Raw genomic sequence first — 23,197 nt, 5'->3', positions numbered from 1 at the left:
GGTTAAAGTTGACTCAAAAATCATTGGAAATCTGCAAAGGGACTTATCTGTTTTCTGTAACCCGCAGATCATCAGGAAGACCAGTGTCATGTTAGCATCATCAGACCATGTTCTAACTAACCACCACTCAAAATCCTCAAAACAGCTATCAGGCTGCAAAACTCTTTGTATTCCTCAAGGTTATCTTTTTTCTCGATATTATCGTAAAGCATATCTTTTAATAGATTTGTTGTGTGATTTTTGTTGGAATTATATTTAATGCATGATGCCACTGAAATAAATGTCTCATGTAGGGATAGATAAGGCAGTCTGAATCGAAATATGAATTGATATGTGTTTTGATTGCAATGAAATCCCTTACTTGTCTTTACTGGTATATGTAGATATGATGTCAAAACAGTTGCATGTGCACCTTTAAATTAATTTGATGACCACAATTACCTAATTTTCCAATCTCATTTATTTGTTTTATACCTTTATGGAAACAACAAACAAGGATACATCTTTTTATGCAGGGAGTCTTTACAGTCATCTGCATGCAGGTTACGTTTGAAAATAGAAAACAGCTATAAAGGCATTTTTTCCATGATGGTGTTAATTTGAAACCTAACAGTTAGCTGTGATGTTACTCTCCCCAGAGTTTTCAAAGTTGTAAAAAAGGTTTATAAAAACATTGAAGAATGCGATATGTGTTGCTTTTATTGTCATAGAATGCGTGATGACATACAACTAATGACAGTACATGGGATAAAATGTATTAGTACAAATGTTTGACACTGCTTGACAGTGCTTGGAAATGGGATCCCACTCACTGAGACGCTTCTCCCTGCTCGGATATCGCGCGTAAATGTTGCCCGTGCTGTAAATACCCACGGACCAGAGACGGATGAGCGGTGGAGGCAGAGGCGCTGTCCAAGGTACTGCATTCGGCCCCTCCCCGGTAGACATCACGGAGAGACACGTGATTTTCCCTGTCTGTGGCTCCTGACAGTCGCTGGATAAGCTCAACGGTGAAACCAGATTGCACCTTCTCCTCCGCTGAAGATAACGGGATCTTTCTCCACTGCGAACCGGCGAGGGAGCTTCCATCCAGCCGATCCAACTGGCTTTTGCCATTTTGGCTGGAGTTGTTGCTTTTGGACACTGGAAACTAACTTCATTGATGGATTATTGGAGGTAATGTGAACACTATAGGCAGTCGAGTTTTAGCCTGAAAGTATCGGCGTTTCTTCAGTTGAAAATGAGTCTCAGTAAGACAGTTTGCACGAAAAATCATCTATGGCAATATTTGGAAATAGGAGGCGTTATCCAGTCGTGTTTCCCAGTGCGGGCTTTTTGTGAAATAGCAATTTACTCACAAATAGTTCGGGGTCCCGTTCAAGTAACACTTTTAAATGTTAGTACTTCGCGTCTAAAACACGTAAATGATCATGATTGCGTTAGTCGTGTGCGGAGTGAGGATGCCTTGCTTTGCAAACGAAACGAAACGCTAACTTAGATCCACTGATTGCAAGTAAAACGGGTTTTGATTTACGCACACAAAACGTGTCTCTTTTTTTAACGCGACTGTTGTTAGAGTTTGTTTTGTGTAATATTCCCGGAGATGTTGGGATCTGCGGGATAAAAAAGGATCCGGAGCGAGAGGGGAATAGTGATGAGGCAGACAGAATGGAGCAGCAGCGGACTGTGGAAGGCAGCAGCGGTCCCACTCGCCGCTTCGCCTCACACAGACCGGGCATTGTGGAGCGAATGACGCACTTTTTCACACGCTACAGATGCTCGTTATTGCGCGCACGAATAGGAATGCCACCGCTGAAAATGAATTAACTTTTGGGACTCAAGTTGATGCCCCTAAACAACTGGGAGTTAGGCGAATTAGGCTATTCAGATTTTAAACGACCAAGCATATGAAAGAAGACGTTGAGACCTGGCATAACTGATTGACTGGGTACGCGATATTAGGAGGTTTCAATTTACCGCTTGCATGTGTGGATACAGGGGCTGCTTTGTGAGATGGATGTTTTCTGTGCAGCTGTGTGTTACCAGGAAAGCCTGATATGAATCTAATGATATGGTTTGAAAAGGCACAAATGCCTGTGTGGAATAAATGCCAGAGGAGTGTACCTAAATACTGTGATTAGACTGATGATAGTGTTCCGAGTGAATGGTGATGAGGGTTTTGGCCAGAAGCATTCAACACACAAGTCAAAAAGCTCACTGTGTTTTCTTTTTCCTTTTTGCAGCGCGCATTAGGACTAAGGAGTGCTCTGACAGACAGCCTGCCTCTTCTATCACGTCAAGTTGGTTACATATGGCATTTTTACAGAGGATGCAGGGTGAAGAGCCCCAGGCGAGGCTCCTAGATCCTGACCAAAGAAAAGAGGCATGAACATGAAGCTGCCATTTCACCTCAAGTGACTGGCACCAGAAGAGACACTTCCTCATTACACAAATTAAACCAACTGTGCCAATGGATTTTTGACTGCAGTAAATTTTGATGTAAACAGCCATGGCAGAGAGGACCTTTAGATACAGCCTAGTGTTCTGGAGCGAGCAGTGAGAGCTTTGGCAGTGGTCTGGCCTGTGTGAGGTAATGAGATTTGCTCCAGGGAAACAAGTGGTGGCCAAGAGTCTTACATTGAGCAAACCTAAAGTTAAGCTTTTCTTCTCAAATGCACCCGTTAACACTGGTGTGCTCATCTAGACTGGCAGATTTATAATTTAAAACTATCCTTGATTATTGGAAATAGAAAGATTGATTAAACCTTTTTCATTTAGATTTAGAGTAGTTAGTGATCCCACCATGGTCCTCCAAAAGCCTAGTGGTACCCATGTCCTGTGGGTGGCTCTTGTAGTGTGTTGTCTGTTAGAGATGAGCTCTTGTCTGGAGTTCTCCGGAGCCGAGGGCCAGTGGGCCAGGTTCCCTATGTGGAACGCCTGTTGTGAGAGTGAAATGAGCTTCAACATGAAAACCAAGAGCCCTCAGGGTCTGCTGGTTTACTTCGATGACGAGGGATTTTGTGACTTTTTAGAGCTGCTCATGGTCAACGGTAAACTCAGCCTCCGGTTCTCCATCTTCTGTGCTGAGCCCGCCTTCATCCTATCTGACACTGCGGTCAACGACAGCCAGTGGCACAGCGTTACAATACGGAGAAACTTTAAGAACACTACTCTGATCGTGGACAGTGAGGTGAAGTGGGTGGAGGTGAAGTCTAAGCGGAGGGACATGACCGTCTTCAGTCACCTGTTTGTTGGGGGGATTCCTCCAGAGTTACGCTCAGTTGCCCTGAGGCTCACATCTGTGGTGGTTAAGGACCAGCCGCCGTTCACAGGGTGGATAAGCAACATCACCGTGAACAGCACTGAAGCCCTGCTGGTCAACAGTGACGGAGTGCTGCAGGATGTGTGTGGTAGTGCCAACATGTGCTTGAATGGAGGAGTGTGCAGCCTGATCAATGACGAACCCACCTGTGACTGCTCCCACACCGGCTTCCAGGGAAAGGACTGCAGTGAAGGTAAGACATCTGGCTCATAGACAGAACAGCATGTTCTCTACAACCAGCTCAGCCACAGCCATGTCATGTAGCGCATTCTCCTCTATTTCGTCATGCACCATTGATTTATTAAACTGTTTGTTTGTATGGCTGTCTCTCCTACTAGGTCTCATTAGTAAAGTATGCAGGTGTTTCTGTCCCCTAAGGTGTTCTCCAGTCTTATCAAAGTAGCTCTGTGGGGATTGGTTGACCTTTGAAACATCTCCAATGGCTTCCCTCCAACCACTGTTGTTATTGTCAAGTGACAGAAAGTAAACATGGATTAGACCAGTGACCTCATCTACAACAGTCCAACCACTGTCCTGATGCTCTCTTACCTCAAGTGATCAGATTCATTATCAGGGCCTATATAAAATTACAGAAACATCTCCATTTTAATAACTAAAACAAGTAAATATTTTTTTATTTCAGCAAAAGTGCATATAAAATACAGTCAAAATAAAATGTTATAAAATTAGACCTTTTTTTTTGTCTTCTTTTCTATTTCAGCATGTGAATGAGGATTGCCCTATAGTTTAGCAGAGACTGAATGATTATTGTGGTATGATTTACTGCAGAAAATGTGTTGGCATTGCACAAACTACAGACTATCTGAATGCTTTGTTTAAATTATTTTGCAGATCTGCACTCACTCCTGCAATAAAAAACAGATTTCCACAAATGAGCCGAGCACTAGAGCACATTTAGCCAGTGTTTATTCTAACGGCAGCAGATCAGTGAGGTGCACAGCTTTATTAACATACAGTAGACATTCAAAGACTTTGTCTAATACAAAATCAAATCAATCTTGACATGAATGAGCTCTAGTCAATCTTTTCATAACTGGCAATAACAACACGATAATTTATTTGAAGCGCTCAACTCATTCCATCCTAAACTGTTGTGTATCTGAGGTTTATCAGGCTTTTGTCAGGCACTTGCACCTGGAAGTCGAGCGTAATAAGCACTTGTTTTTTAAAATCTAAATTGGTTCCTGACATCTATCTTTGTTTTGAAGATGCAGTATCAATATTATAATTCTCTCATAATGAACAAACTATTCCCATCTGCTTAATGTCTAATTAAGTTAAGTCTGTAGTGCAGGTGAGCAAAGACATTATAATAAAGAATTAAATGACAAACTACAAGACTTCTCTCACATAATGCTCACATTTTACATTCTATTTCTAGAAAACCAAACCGTTGTTGTTTTATGTGTGTGGGTTTGCTAAGTGCTCAATGTAATAGAGAATAGAGTTTTTGAAGTATAAATATTATGCATTTTGGTATTGTTGTTGGCCTTTAAAGGTGCTCTTTAGTTTTAAAACTGAAAAAGCAGTCGCCAAAAATCATGATTTATTTCACATCAGTCAGGAGTTCTCCATGTGTGGAATTGAGTTAGCCCTCCATCTACTGGCTACAGAAGGCATTACATAGAGAAGATAAACACACCTAGCTTGCCCCTGACATACCAATGCAGCCACACAGTTGTAATGAACTTGATTTGAGGTAGAAAGATTTCGTGCTCTAACTATGACATCACAAATTTGGAAAAAAGTGTTTTCTGAGGCTCTGAAGGGAGAGGACTTGCTAAACAAGATGTTTTCAAACTAACATGAATGAAGCTGATTGCGACTCCAAGTATCTTTTTGATGAAGAACAATATTACAACATGCTTAAAATATCTAAAAGTAAATTTAGCAAATAAGTGTCCTTTAACAATGATTTTAAATTTGGATCATTTTGAACTCTTAACAACAAACGATTCTGTAATAGTTGTTCTTAGCTTAATGGTGCTAAATGTGATAGCTTGTAGGTATGGTCTCATTAAACCTGTAGTAGTGGAGACAGTAAAGCTGTTGTATGGACTTGTGCCTAATTAGGTTGAGTTACTAGTGGAACTGCGCAGTCCCCTGCTCTGGAGCATGTCTGAATGCAGAGCACAGCTGGTTACTGCAGCTGCACTTTACTGCCGCATCGTTTGACAAGTCTCTGACAAGTCTTCAGTCCTACCTTTGTTCAGACTAACAATAAGTGGCACATAGTTTACACACAAGTCAGCCATTTTGTATGACTCAGGTGATTCACTTATTCATCTTGTATGTTTATCGCGTTTAGTCCCTTATCATTCCGGTTCGTTTCTGTTTTGTTGTCGAACACAGAAGAAACCAGATACATTATTAAATAAGAAATGCTAAGTTGTTCATTTTGATCAGCTCGAGGATTAGGATTACAGGCTTTTGTGCGGCTGACCTGTCAAATGCCACAACGTCCAATCACAAACCAGTGCAGCACATAAACAATATCCCTGACGTGGCCTAAAACAATTATTTAAATGCACTGTTCTCTGGTCAGCCCTGGTGTCTCATTAGTGAAATAACATAGATGCAGCGTACACAGCTCTATATTTGATCCTGATAATAAATAGGATGGTGGAGCCACTGCTCTGAGCCAAAGTGTCCAGGTGAAAGTAGGCCGCTGCTTTGTATGAGGAGAGGGAGTGCTTACATGGTATATATTCTAAAACTTTTATTACTATTGTAGATGGTCCAACATGTTGTGATGTTTGGTTTTTTGAACTTCTTTTAAACACCTTAGACATAGTATTTTGTTGAATGAATGGAAACAAGTCAAAAATGCCATCCCCAATTTCTGAGCAATAAAAAATCATTGTGATTATGAATGATACACATTTCAAATTAAATGTTAAAACAGTAGCTAAAACACTAGTATACTTTCACTTTTATTGATCCGAATTTGACAACACAACGTGGAGTTTGAGCTCTGGAAAGGGAAAGTAAGTGAAAGTTAACACAGCTCAAGGTACATTTTTCAGTTGAAGTCATCTGGAAAAAACGATATGTTTTGACACTCATTCGAGAGTAATTCTCAATCTGTGAATTAGATTGAGAATTTCTCAATCTGTTCCCGGTCCTGACTCACAGATTGAAAATGACTCTCGGATGAGTGTCGAAACGTAAAGTTAAAAAAAAAAAGTCCGGATGACTACAACTGAATCTTTTTCGAATGAGGGATTACACCGACAAAATTGTAACATGATTATAATTTAGCATAGAATAGGACGTGTAGTGCTGCCCGGTGGTCAAGTGGTTAAGGTAGAGTACACATATGCCTGACTCAATGTCATGAGTTCAAATCCCGACTCGGACATTACTGCATCTCATCCCCCATTTCACACTCTCCTCTCCTGTCTAATAAAGAATAGGACCTATAACATGAATAGGACCTACAACATGAGAAGATCATCAATTTACATTTTGCTCATTGTAAACCACAATATTGATCTAAAACAGCTTGGTAATAGAAACAAGAGCATTGACTTCCTGTCCACAACTGCAGAGCTGATAAGCCTCTTCATTGTGATTTTTCACCCTATCAAGCAGCAGATTGTCATTCACATGTTTTTATTCTTGAAAAGTGGCGTGTGACTTATTAGAACCTCCCACTTAGAGACCTATTGTTTTCAAATAATCACAATTTAAGCACAGCGAAGTGGGCAGGCATAAGGGGTAGGTGAAAACTGGAATTCTCTGAGCACTGGCGCCTCAGTTGCAGGACAATACAAGAAGATTTGAACATACAGGAATCAATTGGTACCTGTGTTTGAGGACCCACTCGAAAACATGTACCGTATTTTCCGGACTATAAGTTGCACAGCCAAAAAATGCATAATAGAGAAGAAAAAAACATATATAAGTCGCACTGGAGTATGAAATGCGGGTGCAAGTGTGAAAATAACAAATAATATCACATATAAGTCGCTCCAGAGTATAAGTATAAGTATATAAGTATAAATATAAGTAAAAGTCGCACCCTGGCCAAAACTATGAAAAAAGGTGCAACTTATTGTTCAGAAAATACGGTATTCCTCTTAATAATTAAATGTCAATAAATAAAAATGTATAAATACAACTTTGAGTAATCTACAGTAATGATGACTGCTGTTTCAGCAGATTAAGATCCATGAAAAACAATAGCACATCTTTGGTTTGTTCATATTGTTTAAGTTAGGAATGAAAGATGTTCATTCATGTCCTGGAGACTTCTTTTTATGCATTCATTTGAGGGGCTGCTTCCTGCTGTTAGCTAACCATTATCTCTGCTTTACGCTGGATCCCATGCTATTACGATAATGCACATTGCCTCTTTTGGTTATGACACTTGTTCCTTAATTGGGTCTGAGCTGCTCTGATTGAGTTTTAATCAGTGAAAGTAGAATCATGTGACTGGACGTCCTGCCAATAAGAAGGAGCCTTAATAGCCTTGGTGGCCCCTTGAGTGTCTTAGAGCCTAGTTTTACATCATCTGTCACAATGATCACTCACCACCTGCTCAGTGGTGGAGGAGGTGTAACAACCTCAATGCAAATGAAAGGCAAGCTCAAGGTATCCTGAGAGGATAGATGTTTTTCAAAAGTAAATGATTGGAAAAGTCAGCTGTTAATTCACTATTTGGTACAACAATTATTGGCTGTGCGTCGTACAGTTTTCTGCTGTGTGGGGCTGTTAATGGAACACTACTGAGTGTTTGAGCGCCGTATGTATTATTTATTATGATAAAGCGCAGCAATTCAAAGTCAAATTTTCTGTTCAGATGAGGCTTTGGCTTCATGCCTTGAGTCAATACTAAACTATTTGTGCCAAGACTCTCCAAGGACGAGGCTTATACACTACAAGTGACAATAAAATACACAAGTGAGGAGAAAATGGTCTCTGGCTCTCCTCCAGTGTCCACAAACATGCTGTGTTGGTGACCAATCTAATCTCACTGCAAGGTAATTCTGTCTTAGATTGTCTTTTCCCTGTCGTTCACGGCCGTTGTTGCGCACACCTGAGGCCCTTACTCAAGAGAGAATAATGAATTAAAGAACATGAATTCAAACAGATTTCATTTTTGTGCTTTGCCTTTGTGAAATTGCAGCTTAACATTTTTAGATATAGGCCCTCTGTTTTCAAACTCACATATCCTGCACAGCTTTCCGCTTGAGCCGTTCAAGTCCGCACAACTTCTGGTGTAGAACAGGAAATGTTTGTTTGCTGACAAAAAAGCATTTGATTAGTAATTGGTAACAAGGTAGCAATGGTATGCTACTTACTGGTATTTGTTTAGCCAAAGACAATATTGTTTTATTAGGTCAGTGGCCCTGAACACCTCTTCTTGAACAGTTTCAGCGTGTCATTCCAGGCTGATATTACAGAGCTAATTTGTTAAGTTGGCCCGCAGCCCTACTTAGATGTGATTGTTTAAAAGAATCAGACCCTCCTTCATAAATGTTCAAAAATCTTTACACAATAACAATCCATCCATCCATCTTCTGCCGCTTTATCCGGGGCCGGGTCGCGGGGGCAGCAGTCTGAGCAGGGACTCCCAGACTTCCTTCTCCCCAGACACTTCCTCTAACTCCTCCGGGGGGATCCCGAGGCGTTCCCAGGCCAGCCGAGAGACATAGTCTCTCCAGCGTGTCCTGGGTCTTCCCCGGGGCCTCTTCCCGGTGGGACATGCCTGAAACACCTCCCGAGGGAGGCGCCCAGGAGGCATCCGGAACAGATGCCCGAGCCACCTCAGCTGGCTCCTCTCGACGTGGAGGAGCAGCGGCTCTACTCCGAGCTCCCCCCGTGTGGCCGAGCTCCTCACCTTATCTCTAAGGGAGCGCCCAGCCACCCGGCGGAGGAAACTCATTTCGACCGCTTGTATCCGCGATCTTGTTCTTTCGGTCACTACCCAAAGCTCATGACCATAGGTGAGGGTAGGAACGTAGACCGACCGGTAAATAGAGAGCTTTGCCTTTCGGCTCAGCTCCCTCTTTACCACAACGGTCCGATGCAGCGACTGCATCACTGCAGCCGCTGCACCGATCCGCCTGTCGATCTCACGCTCCATCCTTCCCTCACTCGTGAACAAGACCCCGAGATACTTGAACTCCTCCACTTGGGGCAAGGACACCCCACCCACCTGGAGAGGGCAAGCCACCTTTTTCCGGTCGAGAACCATGGCCTCGGATTTGGAGGTGCTGATTCTCATCCCAGCCGCTTCACACTCGGCTGCAAACCGTCCCAGTGCATGTTGCAGGTCCGGGTTTGATGGAGCCATCAGGACAACATCGTCTGCAAACAGCAGAGATGAGATCCTGTGGTCCCCAAACCGGACCCCCTCCGACCCCTGACTGCGCCTAGAAATTCTGTCCATAAAAATTATGAACAGAACCGGTGACACAGGGCAGCCCTGGCGGAGTCCAACATGCACTGGGAACAGGTCTGACTTACTGCCGGCAATGCGAACACAGCTCCTGCTCCGGTCATACAGGGACCGGACAGCCCTGAGCAAAGGGCCCCGGACCCCGTACTCCCGGAGCACCCCCCAAAGGACACCCCGAGGGACACGGTCAAAAGCCTTCTCCAGATCCACAAAGCACATGTGGACTGGTTGGGCAAACTCCCATGAACCCTCGAGCACCCGATGGAGGGTATAGAGCTGGTCCAGTGTTCCACGACCGGGACGAAAACCACTCTGCTCCTCCTGAATCCGAGGTTCGACTATCGGTCGGATTCTCCTCTCCAGTACCTTGGAATAGACCTTACCCGGGAGGCTGAGGAGTGTGATCCCTCTGTAGTTGGAACACACCCTCCGGTCCCCCTTCTTGAACAGAGGGACCACCACCCCGGTCTGCCAGTCCAGAGGCACGGTCCCCGAACGCCACGCGATGTTGCAGAGACGTGTCAACCAAGACAGTCCTACAACATCCAGATACTTTAGGTACTCAGGGCGAATCTCATCCACCCCCGGAGCCCTGCCACCGAGGAGTTTGCGGACAACCTCAGTGACTTCAGCTTGGGTGATGGATGAGCCAGCCTCCGAGTCCCCGGTCTCTACTTCCTCTTCAGAAGACGTGACTGAGGGATTAAGGAGATCCTCAAAGTATTCCTTCCACCGTCCGACGACATCCCCAGTCGAGGTCAGCAGGCCTCCACCCGCACCGTAAACGGTGTTTGTGAGACACTGCTTCCCCTTCCTGAGGCGCCGGACGGTTTGCCAGAATTTCTTTGGTGCCGACCGATAGTCCTCCTCCATGGCCTCCCCGAACTCCTCCCAGGCCCGGGTTTTTGCCTCTGCGACAGCACGAGCCGCGGCTCGCTTGGCCTGCCGATACCCGTCGATGACCTCCGGAGACCTACAAGCCAGAGTGGCCTGATAGGCCTCCTTCTTTAGTCTGACGGCATCCCTTACTTCCGGTGTCCACCACCGGGTTCGGGGGTTGCCGCCACGACAGGCACCGGAGACCTTGCGACCACAGCTCCGAGCAGCCGCATCAACAATGGAGGCGGAGAACATGGTCCACTCGGACTCAATGTCCCCAGCCTCCCCCGGGACATGGGAGAAGCTCTCCCGGAGGTGCGAGTTGAATACCCTACTGACAGAGGGCTCCACTAGACGTTCCCAACAGACCCTCACAATGCGCTTGGGTCTGCCAAGTCTGTCCGGCTTCCTCCTCCGCCAGCGGATCCAACTCACCACCAGGTGGTGATCGGTTGACAAACTCTGCCCCTCTCTTCACCCGAGTGTCCAAGACACGCGGCCGGAGGTCTGATGACACGACAACTAAGTCGATCATTGACCTCCGGCCTAGGGTGTCCTGGTGCCACGTGCACTGATGGACACCCTTGTGCTTGAACATGGTGTTCGTTATGGACAATCCGTGGCTAGCACAGAAGTCCAATAACTGAACACCGCTCGGGTTCAGATCGGGGAAGCCGTTCTTCCCGATCACCCCTCTCCAGGTGTCACTGTCATTGCCCACGTGGGCGTTGAAGTCCCCCAGTAGAACAACGGAGTCCCCGGTCGGTGCACTGTCCAGTACCCCTCCCAAGGACTCCAAGAAGGCCGGGTACTCTGCACTGCTGTTCGGCCCGTAGGCCGCCACAACAGTGAGAGACCTGTCCCCCACCCGAAGGCGGAGGGACACGACCCTCTCGTTCACCGGGGTAAACTCCAACACGTGGCGGCTGAGCTGAGGGGCTATCAGCAAGCCCACACCAGCCCGCCGCCTCTCCCCGCGGGCAACACCAGAGAAGTGGAGCGTCCAGCCCCTCTCGAGGAGATGGGTTCCAGAGCCCAAACTGTGCGTGGAGGTGAGGCCGACTATATCTAGTCGGTATCGCTCAACCTCCCGCACAAGCTCAGGCTCTTTCCCCCCCAGCGAGGTGACATTCCATGTCCCCAGAGTTAGTCTCTGTGTCCGGAGATCTGGTCGCCGAGGCCCCTGCCGTCGACTGCCGCCCAGATCTCTCTGCACCGGCCCCCTATGGATCCTCCTGCGGGTGGTGGGCCCACGGGAGGGCGGCCCCACGTCGCTCTTTCGGGCTGTGCCCGGCCGGGCCCCGTGGGGTAAGACCCGGCCACCAGGCGCTCGCCATGGAGCACCCATCCCAGGCCTGGCTCCAGGATGGGGCCCCGGTGACGCCGATCCGGGCGACGTGAACTGCCTTGATTGTGTCGTCGTCATAAGAGGCTTCTGAACCGATCTTTGTCTGACACGTCACCTAGGACCTGTTTGCCTTGGGAGACCCTACCAGGGGCATGAAGCCCCCGACAACATAGCTCCCGGGATCATTCGGGCACTCAAACCCCTCCACCACGTTAAGGTGTCGGCTCAAGGAGGAGTACACAATAACAAGATAAATGAAATTCCTTTGCTGGCTTCAGTGAAATAACTATAAGTCTATAGCAGAGAATCAGTCAAAACATCAGTGGACTTTCTAGTTTAAGTTGTTTTAGATCAGTATATTTTTTTACTATTAACTAAATGTAAAATAACTGCACACATTAAGACTAAACATACAAAAAAAGCATAACATGTTATTTCAATATTTTTTGTATTTTCTGCGGTTAACACATAATTGCAGCACCACAAAGGCAAAATAATGAATGCTAACTATATTAATTTACTCACATCCACTTCAGGGCAATCACTCATTCTGAATTATGTGACACATCCCTTCAACTGTCACTCACAGAGGGGCTCCACTCAGACAATGCAGGCAGATTAATACCACACGGCCCCCAGTCTAAGAACAGATACAGTACTGGGATCAAAAGATTAGAGGGATTTTCCCCCTGGATTTTTCCTTGTTTAAATACAACCGCTCTGACTGTCAAAAGAGTGTTTCTGAAATACTCCGACACCAGGCTCCTCCTAAAGTGGATCGCTCCCTCAGCACAAATAAACATGGTGAAATACAAATACCCGTTACGCAACCACGCTTTACTGTACGGCGTTTCCTTGTCAGACGCACAGAGCTGTCACCTGAAATCAATGCAATATCATAGGCTGCATAATTCCAACAATAAGAGCGATTTGTCATGCATGCCTGGGAAAATTCACATTACAATAGTGTTTACCAGAAATGATGCTTGTATTTGCATATGTGTGTTTCATGTAGGCTTTCATGGTCGGATCGTGCAATGCTCTCAATGAATAATGTAATGAGATCTTGACTGAAGCTTGAGGGAAATGTGCAAACAGAATCTGTCGGACTTTGATGTTACTCTTCGTGGAGAATGGGAAGAAATAAGATTCAGGTATTGTCTTATTTGGTTGGTGCTGTTGGATAGTTGGATAACTCAGTGATGGATGGACTTTGATGAAATGACAAGGGAAGTAGAAGTTTTGGGTTGAATCTTTGTATGTTTCTTACAAATCAGTGTAAAAAATGTGAGCTAAATACACCGGCAAGTGAAGGAACAAATGGTGTTCAAAAGAAACGGAGATCCTTGATTTAAATTCACCTAATGTCCCATATTGAGTAATATTTGTCATGGTTTAGTTTGTATTTTTTCGGTGACAAAGAGAAACAAAGGGGAAAAAAACATGAATATGTCATGAAACTATGAACTACTTTAACAAAAATGATGAACTGAAGCAATGAGGAATTGAAGGATTCGCTGTTACATAACAATTGAATCTATGCATATTTTTCTTTTTAATCAAAGAGGTCCAAAGCATATCATTAGAATCTTGATAGGAATAATATCCATTTCATTTTGGCAGAAAATAAAGATACATATTTGAGTTAAAATCAAACAGAATTAGAATTAGAATAATCATTAGCATAACGGGATATGCCACTACATATAAAGTACTTTGAATCCGACAGATATTGAGAGTATCCATGGGGTAAAATGTTGACCCAAAACATGATCATATCTTCTATTGAGGAGCCATACACATAACTACTGTATGCATTAACATCACTCATACATAAAGTATTTCCCTCAGATCTTAAACAGAAATGGGACTGTGAACAACTCTCAGGACACTTCCTTCACCATTTTATGTTGCTTAGAACTTAGCTGCATTTAAAATTTGATTTGCTTTATTCATAGCAACAGTCGCATTTCAGATATTAATTTGTCATATGTCAGCTTTGGGACCTAGAGTTTTAATAAAAAGCTGTTGAGCACCTTCAGCGAGATTAGGTCCTTGGTGTTAACTGCTGCCAAAGTTTGTTCAAGCTTCTTTCAGTCCAATCTTCACAAACTTCCTGAAGATTTCCTAATTCCTCATACCAACCCCCTTAGTTGAGCTATTTCTTGTGCATTATATGAGATATAATCTAGACAGGGATTAAGGTTATTACTACTACAGTATAAGCTGTTGTGTTTATCCCGCTGGATCATAGGCTCTGCAAGATGTAAGAATGGAGAGGTCCCCGTCAAATCTGCATGTCTCAGTGAGGTTGGTTTGGAAATATCTCCTCTAAATGAACGTCCACACACCATCTGCTCAGCTGAAGTTTGAATAACAACGTACGCAGATTCATTAAACTTTTTCAAGCATAAGGCAATTGCAAAACATGGAAAAGTGTTAGTGGTTCTGTCTGTAGAAAAGCTTGTGTTTGGGATTCACTGAATGTATCTTAAAGGTGGACTATGTCACTTTTCCATGTCCCAGTGTTGCATTGCTCAATTCAGGAACTGGAAGAGAATAGAAACATGCTATTAAATAAATCAAGATGAATAACTATTACAAATATACTTATGTTTAGCACAGCTTGAACAGGTAGAGGAAGAATGTAAGCCTAAAGCACTATTATGTACATTACGTTGCTATGACAGCAGGGCATGTTCAAGAGTATGGAATTGAACTGTACATTTATTAAATTAGGTGTTTTCAATGATCAAAATCACCTTGCAAATCATACATTCTTATTCTGAGGTCACTTCTCCACATGGATCTGACTTGTAACTTTGCCTGTTACCATCTCCATGGCAATATCTACTTCCAGGGATAAAAGCAGATCCCTGGAAGAGGCAGACCCTCCACCAGAAAAGTTACATAGGGTACCTTTAATATCTGTTGTTCATGTTTTACTCATCGAAGACCTGTTATTTTTGTATTTGACCGAAATCTTATTTAATCTACGACAAATGACCGTTGGGTAACGCTTTAAAATAAGGTTCCTTAGTAAACCATTTATAATGCATTAGTACGCACTTGTTATTTGTTTATAAGTACTTAAATGTTTTAATTCACAAACATGTATCACTTGGTTATTGAAAGCTGTTCAAAGATGATATTATTGGTCAAACTTGTTTGTCACTGCCCAATCGTGGCAGATCTCAAATCAAATCAAATCAAATCAATTTATTTTTGTAAGGCCCAAAATCACAACAACAGTTGCCTCTGAGGGCCACAGGGAGAAATGAATCAACAATGTCTGTGATGGCGATGGAGTCAGACAATGTCTGTGGTGGCGAGGGACGATGTCCCAGGGTCCTCTGTCCTTAGACTCTCCTTCTCGGCCAGGAAAAACTACAAAAAAACCTCTTTGGGAAAAAAGCGTAGAAACCTGGAGGAGTTCCAGTGAAGGAGAGATCCGACTCTCACAGACGGACACGAGGGAGACTGGAGCTGGACCCACTCTTCAGGCAGATGAGGGACCGACTGAGGCGAACTGGAGCCACTCTTCAGGCAGATGAGGGACCGACTGAGGCGAACTGGACCCACTCTTCAGGCAGATGAGGGACCGACTGAGGCGAACTGGACCCACTCTTCAGGCAGATGAGGGACCGTCTGAGGCGAACTGGACCCACTCTTCAAGCAGATGAGGGACCGACTGAGGCGAGCTGGACCCACTCTTCAGGCAGATGAGGGACCGACTGAGGCGAACTGGACCCACTCTTCAAGCAGATGAGGGACCGACTGAGGCGAACTGGACCCACTCTTCAAGCAGATGAGGGACCGTCTGAGGCGAACTGGACCCACTCTTCAAGCAGATGAGGGACCGTCTGAGGCGAACTGGACCCACTCTTCAGGCAGATGAGGGACCGACTGAGGCGAACTGGACCCACTCTTCAGGCAGATGAGGGACCGACTGAGGCGAACTGTACCCACTCTTCAGGCAGATGAGGGACCGTCGGAGGCGAACTGGAGCCACTCTTCAGGCAGATGAGGGACCGTCGGAGGCGAACTGGACCCACTCCTCAGGCAGATGAGGGACCGACTGAGGCGAACTGGACCCACTCTTCAGGCAGATGTGGGACTGTCTGAGTCGAGCTGGACCCACTCTTCAGGCAGATGAGGGACCGTCCACACAGGGCAGGGACCACTTCACCAGGAGAGGGGCATCTGGGTCCACAGGTCCTCAGGAGTGAGAGAAAGAAAAAGAAGGCGGTGAACAGTTTGCAAGTGGAATTAAAAAAATAAATATTGTTTGATAGCATAAGTAGTCAGAAGAAGAAGAGGATAGTGCTCAAGCTGTCATACTTCCCCCAGCACAGTTACTCCTAGGGCAGCGTAGCTAAAGCTGTGGGTTTATGTTTCTGTTCCTAACTAGTCTGACCATAAGTGATTTCGAAGAGGAACGTTTTAAGCCTGGACTTAAATGAAGAGACTGTGTCAGCATATTTAACATGGGTCGGAGCTGATTCCATAACACAGGAGCTTGGTAGCTAAACGCTCTACCTCCTACAGTACTTTTAGAGACTCTTGGCACCACCAGAAGGCCGGCATTCTGAGAGCGAAGAGCTCTGTTTGGATGATATGGTTCTATAGCATCTTTGAGGTAGGATGGGGCCATGTCATTTATGGCTTTGTTGGTCAGGAGTAGAATTTTGAATTTGATTCTAAACTCGAGGGGGAGCCAGTGAAGAGACTTCAGCACTGGCGTAATGTGCTCTCTTCTTTTTGTTCCTGTTAGTAATCTTGCTGCTGCATTTTGAACCAGTTGAAAGCTTTTTATGGAGCTTTTAGGACACGCTGCGAGCAGGAGTTACAGTAGTCTAATCTAGTCGTTACAAATGCATGGATAAGTTTTTCGGCATCACTTTTAGGCAGGATTCTTCTGATTTTGGCGATGTTGCGCAAATGGAAATAGGCTGTTTTACAAGCTTGATTTACATGAGCTTTAAATGAGAGCTCCCGGTCAAATAAGACTCCAAGGTTTCTTACAGTAGAACTAAAGGCTACACTAACATTGTCCAGTGTGACTATCTGCTCAGATAGAGCATCTCGTAGATGCTTAGGGCCAAGCACAATGACCTCGGTTTTTTCAGGGTTAAGAAGCAGGTAGTTTAGTGTCATCCAGGTTTTTATCTCCTTCACACAAGCACTAAGTCTGTCTACTTGATCGCTCTGATCAGGTTTCATTGATAAATACAGCTGAGTGTCATCTGCATAGCAGTGGAAGTTAATGTCATGCTTTCTGATAATGTTGCCTAATGGCAGCATATAAAGAGTTAACAGAATTGGACCGAGTACCGAACCCTGTGGCACACCGTAAATTACTTTAGAGCTTGGTGAGGAGCTCTTGTTTACATTAACAAATTGGTACCTATCAGATAGATAGGATTTAAACCAGCTGAGGGCTGTTCCTCCAACACCTACATCACATTCTAACCTCTGCAGTAGAATATTGTGGTCGATGGTGTCAAACGCTGCGCTGAGGTCCAACAGAACCAGGATTGAGACCAGTCCATCGTCAGCGGCTAATAACAAATCATTTGTGACTTTAACTAGTGCAGTTTCAGTGCTGTGGTGGGCTCTGAACCTTGACTGGAAAACTTCAAATAAGTTATTGTCCTGCAGGTGGCGACAAAGCTGTTTTACTACAACTTTTTCAAGGATTTTAGAGACGAAGGGAAGATTTGAAATAGGTCTGTAGTTTACCAATAGGTCGGGATCTAGATTAGGCTTTTTCAGAAGAGGTTTAATGACTGCATGTTTGAAGGACAGATCTCAGAAGCTAAACAAGACCGCGTCATGAGGGCAAGCACGCGTCAGTTGATCTGAAGTTCTATCGTTTCTCACTCACTCGCGCAGCGCGGAGCAGACAGCTGTGGGGCTACGTCACGGGTGGGCGGGGCACACACGCGCTCTGAGACTACGTCACGGGTGGGCGGGGCACACGCGCTCTGAGACTACGTCACGGGTTGGGCGGGGGAGCCAGATCGCTCTTCGCAAGGGTGGGGGCGAATATCAAACCAAGCCGTTTGCATTTCCGGGTTGGTGAGGGGGTCCAAGGTCTGGGTGATATTTCTTAACTATTATGTTAAGGGTGTTGCACAACACTTATTATTATCAATTATACACTTAGGATAGACTACGAAACGTGAAAAAAAGCATGTTATGGCATCTTTAAGTTCATTACTAGAGCGCATCTACAATTTGTCCGAACTCAATTGGCTTGTCAAAATGGTATTCCAAATAAACATAATGTTATAATGTTTTGTCCAAGTCACAACCCTTCTCCAAATCATTCTCACTTTTCCAAACGGCCAGTGCTCATATGTTTTAGCTGCTCATATGGGACACCAGCTCCTTCATAGACGCTCGGAGCCTGTGGGAGTGTGAAATCCTGCTCAAGTTGTCAGACACTTTTCTCCTTTTGTGTTGGCCTTTCTGTTTCAATAATGGCATCCCACACGAAAGATGTCAGTTCCCCAAAAGTGTCCTGCACATTTCTGACAGCCCTGGCTGGTTCTGGACTTGAAATTGCAGTATCGCTATCAATTTGAGTGTCTGGTCACGCCGCAGCTTCCTCTGTGTCTCTGATGCCTGATAATGAGCCAATGGCGAGTAATGCTGGATAGATGCTTTCGGTTTGCGCTGAGATGGGCCCTCACTTAGACTCATTACTCTTGATTTGGTTCAAATTGTAATTTAACAACAAATCGATCCTCGGGCAGAGCTGACCTTTGCTGGGAGCTTTTCACATTTTGCCTCAAAGTGCTTGTGCGACGCGGCGAGCCTGGGGAAGCATGAGACCCTCCTGCTATTTCAGAATGCGCCACTGTCTCATGTGCCGCTCGCAATGGATCTGTCGCCTTCTGTTCGGCTTTGTTTTTGTCATGGCTGATGGAAACACAAGAGCACTCTAATTAAGACGCACAATTGGATATAAGCTTTTTGAAAACATGTCTGCGCAAATATGGGAACAAACTTACACAGCGTTTTGAGAAAGATAAATCACAACTTTTCAATTTGCCAGAGTTTCCGCGCAACTCGTTTTGTACACAAATAACTAACAGAAAAGCATAGTAGAAAAAGCTTCAGTTGTAGTCAGAAACAGTAACAGAACTGTAACAGTAACAGAAAAGCAGTGTTTTTCTTTTGTGCCTGTGAATGCCACGACAAAATATTTGCAGATAATTGCTGTGATTTCATATGGATTTGATGAAAGCAGAAGCCTTTCTTGAGGACACACATCATTTAGTATTCAGGTTTGGCACTGAGAACTAATGGCTATTAGGTTTTAAGGATTGTAGTTAAAATCTCGCTTTCAATATCCATACTATTTTATTGAATGATTTAAGCACTCGCTCTACAATATAGTCTTGTTTCGAATATGCACAAGATCTGAGTCCAGCTGGCCCATTATACACAGTATGTATTTTAAGTTGTACTTTAAATTCTAAAGTCTTTGAAGTATCTTCGATCAAATGGGCCCATTTATTTAAGAGCTGGTACATTACACAGACAATTAGGCTCTCAGAACTGGCTGCAAAAATCATTTTCAAGCCTGTTATCTTCCCAGTAATGTTCATACTTTGTCCTTGAGTATGGAGTAAAAAAGTTATGGTTTTGGAAAGATTTTTAAACTATTTAATGCGTTCAAAGTGTGGTCTTGCATAGCCTGACAGATAAGAACACACAGGAAATAGAAAAAAATGAAAGATGGGATTTTTTTTCTTCTTTTCAGTCGTTATCTATATATAATATGATTCTTCACAATCAAATATGTAGCAGACATGTACCTACATATTGAGTTGTTTGACATCCTGTGTTTAATCAGGTAATCTCATAGTTGGGAGCTGTGGTCCTGTGAAGGTTGTGTGTATGAGTCAGGAGGTCAGTGGTGCATGCACTGTCCTGGATTATGTACTGATCAGGCACAACATCATGACCACCTCCTCTGAACACTTCTCTGTTAGCACAAGGTGGAACTATTATTTTTACTAGAACGTTTAGTGCCATTATTCAATTACACAGGTGCAATCACTATTTGTTCGAAAGAAACAAGCGCCTGACACATCTGTTTGGGTATTTAAACCAAAATTGTGAATTACCCATAATGTAAAAAAAAAAAGCTTCAGTTGTAGTCGTCTGGGCGTCTCTTTTAGAAAAAACACGACGTTTCGACTCTCATCCGAAAGTCATTCTCAATCTGCAGACCAGTCTGAGAACTCAGATACTTATCCTGCTCTGACTAAGCCCCGCCCACCTGGTGGAACCTCCTGATAATAGCCTGTCCTGTTTTTGTTTACACAGAGTCTCATCTGAAACCAATATTCTTTGTTACCCTAACAGCCCTGTAATGGGCCATAGAAATCCTTTTGTCACCTGGCTGGAACTCCCCCATCACAGAGTACCTGATTAGCATCAGAATGGCTTCAAAATGCTGCACACACACTCTCTCTCTCTCTCTCCCCCCCTCTCTTTCTCTCTCTCTCTCTCTCTCTCTCTCGCTCTCGCTCTCGCTCTCTCGCCCTCTTTTAAAACAAAAATGGCCTCTGTAACTCCTCTTTCAAACCATCTCTTCTCCTTGTTTAGAATCTAGAGTGGTTTGTTACTCGAGGAATGAAGATGCAGAGCGCTCTGTAATCCTACATTTGCGTGCCTTCTGTGGCAAAATCCAGGTGCTAGAAGATGAGACTAGACCACATGAATAAACGTTTGATTCAACAAAACATCATGCAACCAAGTAAATGGGCCATTTTAATAAGAAGATTAAAATGATTACTTGTCAATGATTTAAAGCAGGGGTGTCAAACATCCGGGCCGCTGAACATTTTTAATTTATATATATATATTTTTTTTTAAAGAAAAAAAAATGCAATAGATTCATAGAACCATAGTTACATCCGTAACTTTCGTTTTTAACGCTAAAACTACACGTCCCACAATGCCGCTGGTGGCCGCCCCTCCCCGCGCGGCTCTGCACTGCCCTGTGTACTATCGAGGGAGAAATGCTGAGGAGTAACGACGCGCGTTTGCGCACTTTACAGCACTTACGCACCTCAGAGCAGGTCTGAGCGAGGAAACACGTGGAAGAAAGAAAGGAGACGATTTTGTGGATGTTAGCGCTGTGCTAAAAGTGGAGCTAATGTGGAGCTAACAAGAAAACTAACTTCTGTGATGATGCTCTGTGAGGAAAACATCCTCTACAAACCTGGACAGATCAGAAGCCACAGGTAAAAACACTGGTCAGAGTGTAATAAAATATGAATATATATGACTGTGTCCACAGTAATGTGACTAACAGAATGACATCATTTGAGTGACTACATGAATCATTTATCACTAAGATCAACTTAAACTATGAAAATAGTGAACTCATATTGAGTTTGAGCAGAAACACATCTGTGATATGACCATTTCACATCAGAAATCACATCAAAAGTCCATGTACCTGTTCCTGCTGCTGCTGAATATGGACTCAGTCTTTCACCCCACAACTATTACTAGGCTGTAAAAAAGCCATTTATTTCTTATATTTTTTATTGTTTTATTTTGTACATAATGTTTGGCCCACAATTCGACAAAAGAGTTTGGTTTGATGGAGCACTGTGGGTCATAACTTATTCTATATTTTCAAGGCAAGAGGCGTAACTTAACCTCCTTAAACACTCCCACGTTTGTTTGTATTTTATGGTGAGTCAGTTCAGGTGTACAGAGAACTACTGTATTGTTATTAAGTCAAATACAATATTTTTCAATTCCAAATACCTATGACTAACTGTTTATCTCTGTAGAACAAACTTGAAGTTGTAATGCACATACACTGGAGCACAGTGTTGGTGAAATGACACTTGTTTTTCTTAATACATTTCAGTTTATGAGAACAAACGTTTTGTAATTTCTTTTAATCGATCCAGTAATTGAGTGATTCAAAAACAGCGTAGGCTATATAAGGCTATTTATTTCTTATATTTTTTATTGTTTTACGTTATGTTCGGCCCGCGACCCAGCCTGAATGTCGAAATTCGGCCCGCATCCCAAAATGAGTTTGACAGCCCTGATTTAAAGCAAAAGATAAAAATAATGATAATAATATTAATATTGAATACTAAGTATAATAAAAGTGGCCCATTGATTTTATTATCTTCTAGTAGGTGCGTTCTATTGATGCATATAATTTGCTCATGTTGCCTATAATGACAGAACTAGTGGAGGCTTGTACATTAGACTATAATTAACCTCACATTAACTCTCAAACTATACTGCAGCACCTTTCACCAGTAGCACTTGGACAATACAAGTTAAAACATCAGTTATTAGAATATAGAAAAATATCAGGCCTTTATGCGCCACATTTGTTTATTAAAAATATTCACACACTTGGGCTGCACAAGAATTCATCAGAATGCAGGAAATGTCTTCTATTCTCTCAAATTTTCCTGGGAAAAGACTCCCTGGCCTGGGCTGAGCTTCAGATCTTACCAGTTCCTAGCAATGCCCCTGGATTCCCACGGCTCCTCAGGCCACAACAGGGGCTGCAATAAATGTTATCCACAATGAGCACGTAAGTGCTGTGATATTGCTCAAAGTTTCCACATCGAGAAACAAAGCAATAGTGGAGCAGAGTAAGTGTGAATATCCCACAGAGGCTTTGCCACCTGTCTCTTGGCAGCTGTGGCACGGAGCCTGGCTGGTGTCTGAGCCCCGGGGAGCCCTGAGCTCGACAGGCCTACTGCTACGCCATGGAGAAAGTAGAGGGGTGATGTACCAGTTTGTGAATATTGCATAACTAGAGAGGTGCCGCTAAACTGCTGTGGTGATCTGTCTTGTATTCTGCACACATATGGAACATGGTTTTAAAGGCCAGCAAACACTTGAAAATATATTGCAAGTTTTTACATAGTCCTAAGCTTTCTACTCAATCAAGCCCATTCTTTTGCGTCCTGTTCAAGGTGGCCAAAGTGAATTGCATGTGTAACTTTGAATCGGAACGTTGATGCCGGCCCCTTTCACATTTAAATGTCGACTTTAAATCAGGAAAATGTCTTTATTTCGACTATGACTTCATTCTCATTGAACGTATGACTTTATTCCCGTTAAAGTATTACTTTATTCTTGTACATTTATGATTTTTTTTCTGGCTTCGACTTTATCTTATAAAATTATGACTTTAATGTTGAAATGTTGC

General features: G+C 43.7%; 1 protein-coding gene across 22 annotated transcripts in view; it reads left to right on the top strand.

The window, feature by feature from the left end:
- The first annotated feature begins 902 nt into the window (after positions 1-902).
- The window catches only part of LOC140351099 (neurexin-1a-like), a 313,779-nt gene continuing 291,484 nt past the window's right edge, over positions 903-23,197 (top strand). For 20 of the 22 annotated variants that reach the window (XM_072436782.1, XM_072436781.1, XM_072436779.1 and 17 more), the window contains exons 1-2: positions 920-1,176; positions 2,244-3,515. In XM_072436782.1, coding sequence (XP_072292883.1) covers positions 2,804-3,515 — 712 coding nt within the window. In that variant the 5' untranslated portion in view covers positions 920-1,176; positions 2,244-2,803. Of the gene's footprint in view, positions 1,177-2,243; positions 3,516-23,197 lie in introns of all 22 variants that reach the window. The other 2 variants (XM_072436788.1, XR_011925335.1) reach the window with 2 other exon arrangements.

Source organism: Eucyclogobius newberryi, unplaced genomic scaffold, assembly GCF_026437365.1.
Source record: "Eucyclogobius newberryi isolate DKJ021-1_F unplaced genomic scaffold, fEucNew1.0.hap1 SCAF_8, whole genome shotgun sequence".
Lineage (NCBI taxonomy): Eukaryota > Metazoa > Chordata > Actinopteri > Gobiiformes > Gobiidae > Eucyclogobius > Eucyclogobius newberryi.
The sequence above is the reverse complement of the archived record's forward strand: the minus strand, read 5'-3'. Positions and strand labels throughout refer to the sequence as shown.